Source organism: Bison bison, unplaced genomic scaffold (assembly GCF_000754665.1).
Source record: "Bison bison bison isolate TAMUID 2011002044 unplaced genomic scaffold, Bison_UMD1.0 scf7180017861528, whole genome shotgun sequence".
Taxonomy (NCBI): Eukaryota; Metazoa; Chordata; class Mammalia; order Artiodactyla; family Bovidae; genus Bison; species Bison bison.
In genome coordinates this window covers 82,753-85,085 of record NW_011492100.1, presented here as the reverse complement: position 1 = coordinate 85,085, position 2,333 = coordinate 82,753, and the positions used below count along the sequence as shown (strand labels likewise).

General features: G+C 64.7%; 1 protein-coding gene across 1 annotated transcript in view; it reads right to left on the bottom strand.

Moving 5' to 3' along the window:
* The window catches only part of TRIM56 (tripartite motif containing 56), a 9,216-nt gene extending 7,428 nt beyond the window's left edge, over positions 1–1,788 (bottom strand). The window contains exons 1-3 of the mRNA XM_010832595.1: positions 1,634–1,788; positions 645–756; positions 1–536 (exon numbers count right to left, since the gene is read on the bottom strand). The exon at positions 1–536 is cut by the window's left edge and continues 1 nt beyond it. Coding sequence (XP_010830897.1) covers positions 1–535 — 535 coding nt within the window. The 5' untranslated portion in view covers position 536; positions 645–756; positions 1,634–1,788. The remainder of the gene's footprint in view (positions 537–644; positions 757–1,633) is intronic.
* Between the last annotated feature and the right edge of the window lie 545 nt (positions 1,789–2,333).

Here is a 2,333-nt window from a genome sequence, read left to right as displayed (position 1 = left end):
AGCGCAGGGCCTCCCCCGGGTGCTGGGGACACTGGGCCGCCTGGCGCTCCCGGGCCTCCTCGTCGTACCACCCCGCCCTGTAGCCCACCAGGTCCACCACCCGATGGCTGTGGGTCTGTCGGGTGCACCGGTGTCCGTCGGCACAGGCCTGGCACAGGTCGTCGGCACAGTCCAGGCAGCGGGCGGTGGCTGGCCCCCCGGCACTGGCGCCCCCCATCAGGGGGCACAGGGCACAGGCTGGCTTCCCTGCCCGCAGGTCGCCACCGGCCCGGGCCTTCACCAAATCCAGGAGTCCGTTGACAAAGAAGTTGGTCTTGAAGGCGGCCACGCCTGCAGGCGGCACGGGCACAGACTCGCGGCACTCGGGGCATCGGAGGCGGCTGCCCTCGGCCAGCTGTGCTAGGCAGTCCTGGCAGTAGGTGTGCAGGCAGGGCAGCGTTTTGGGCACCCGCAGTTGCTCCAGGCAGATTTTACAGGCCAGGAAGTCGCTGCTCAGGGCCTCCAGGAGGGATGGTGAGGAGCCCTGGGAAACCATTCTGCAAGCAAGAGGTTGAGGGCAGAGGTTGAGGGCACTCCTGAAGTGGCCGTCCTCTGCCCTCCCACCTCTGCCCCATACTCAAGCCCCACCAGGTCTGGGATCTCACCTGAATGGCTGGGAATTTTCTTGTCGTCTCTGGAGCTAAAGAACCACCTCCCTTCTCCGTACAGACATTCAGAAATGTGAAAAGTAAAGGCTGCCTTCGCGCAAGTCAGGCCCTGCGAGATCCGAAGAGACCAAGAGGCCGGGCCTTAGAGAGCCCATGGGGTAATGATGGGTGCCCCTGCCCGCCTGCCCCGCCGTTGACAAGCCTTGTGGCACATGGGGTGAGAGTCTGGTGTGAACAGACCCTGGGGACCGTGCTGGGTGTGAGCTGCCCGGGCGGGGGTGGGGCAGGGAGGACACAGCGGAGGGTCCAGTGGGGCAGAGTCCCCTTGACTCCTGGCAGGTGGGGCAGAACAACTGGCTTCAATTGCCAGGGCCCCAAGTCCCAGGGCCGGGTACACCTGCCTCCCGGACCGCCCCCCCCTCCCCCGCCGCAGCAGCATCACAGGAACTGGGGGCCCCCCAACTTCCTGCCCCGACGGCCCCGCAATGGGCTCTGGAGAAGTCAGAGGGGCTGCTGAGGGGAAGGGGCTGCCAGGCTCTTTCCGTCCAGCTTCTCGGACTCCTGGTCCGAGCCCCGGCTCCCCCAGCCCTTTTCTTTCCGCCCGTGTTGCTGCTGGAGGCCTCCTCCTTTCCAAGGAGCCTCTGGAGGGTCGAGTCACGTGAGGCTCCGTCTGTGAATGCCCCCAGCATCCGGCACAGTGGCCAGTGAAATACTTGATAAAGAAACTTGGGGCGTTTCCCCCAAACTTCCAGAAAGTAGGGGCTGGGTAGGGGGGGAGGGGTGGCGGGCAGGGCTGAGAGAGTGGGAAGGGGGTCTTCCCAGGGAGACCTCAGCTCTCTGGCCCCGGAGAGAGGAGCCTCCCCTCTGCTCCCGCCCTCTGGGTCTCTGTCCCCCTCCCCTCCCTTCCTCTTCCTCCGGCCGTCTCCCTTCCCCCACCCCCTCCAGTCCAATTCTCCCTCCAGCCGCCCCCCAAGTCCCCTACTTACCTAGCTTGGGCTCCAGGACCCAGAGCTGGGGGATTCCCCGACCAACCCCTCGGAGGCCCTGATGCGGCTGTTGCCGGGCTCCTGAAAGAGAAACAAAACTGAAACTAATTGTACTTCTGCAACTTCCGTCCCAGGCCCGGGACACGGACTAGAACGGCCGCAGGCCCCGCCCTCTTCCCTCCCCAGCCTGGACCTCTTCCTCGCAGGGGGGGCCTTCCCCCATCGGCGGGGCACAGTCCCCGCCCGCAGGCTCCCGGGCTTCGTGCGGGCTGGGTCAGCTTTCGCGGCTGGAGTCTGCGAGGTCGGCCTGTCCGTTTGAGCCTCGGGATTTGCTCAGCCTGCTAAGTGTGTCTGTCGCAAGGGCAGGGCAGCTGCCTGAGGATGTATCCTCTGAGGGAAGAAATGAGAGATCTTAGGTGATTCTCGGAGACGCAGGGTAACCAGAGCCCCGGCCTCGGGCCAGTCTTCCAGGGCTGCCGCATATTTGCAAATCCAGCCCTAGGTGAGGCCCTTCTACCACAATTGTCTGCTGAGATTCGGGAGGGGGTCCTGGAGGAGGTGTCCCTTGAGATGAGTCACCAGAGTGCGAAGGGGTCGGGGGTCGCCAGAGAAGAACACAGGGAAGGGGATTCCAGGAATTGGGAACAGCAAGGTGGGCCCAGACGAATGAAATACCACATACTCTCCTGGGGGTCCCAAG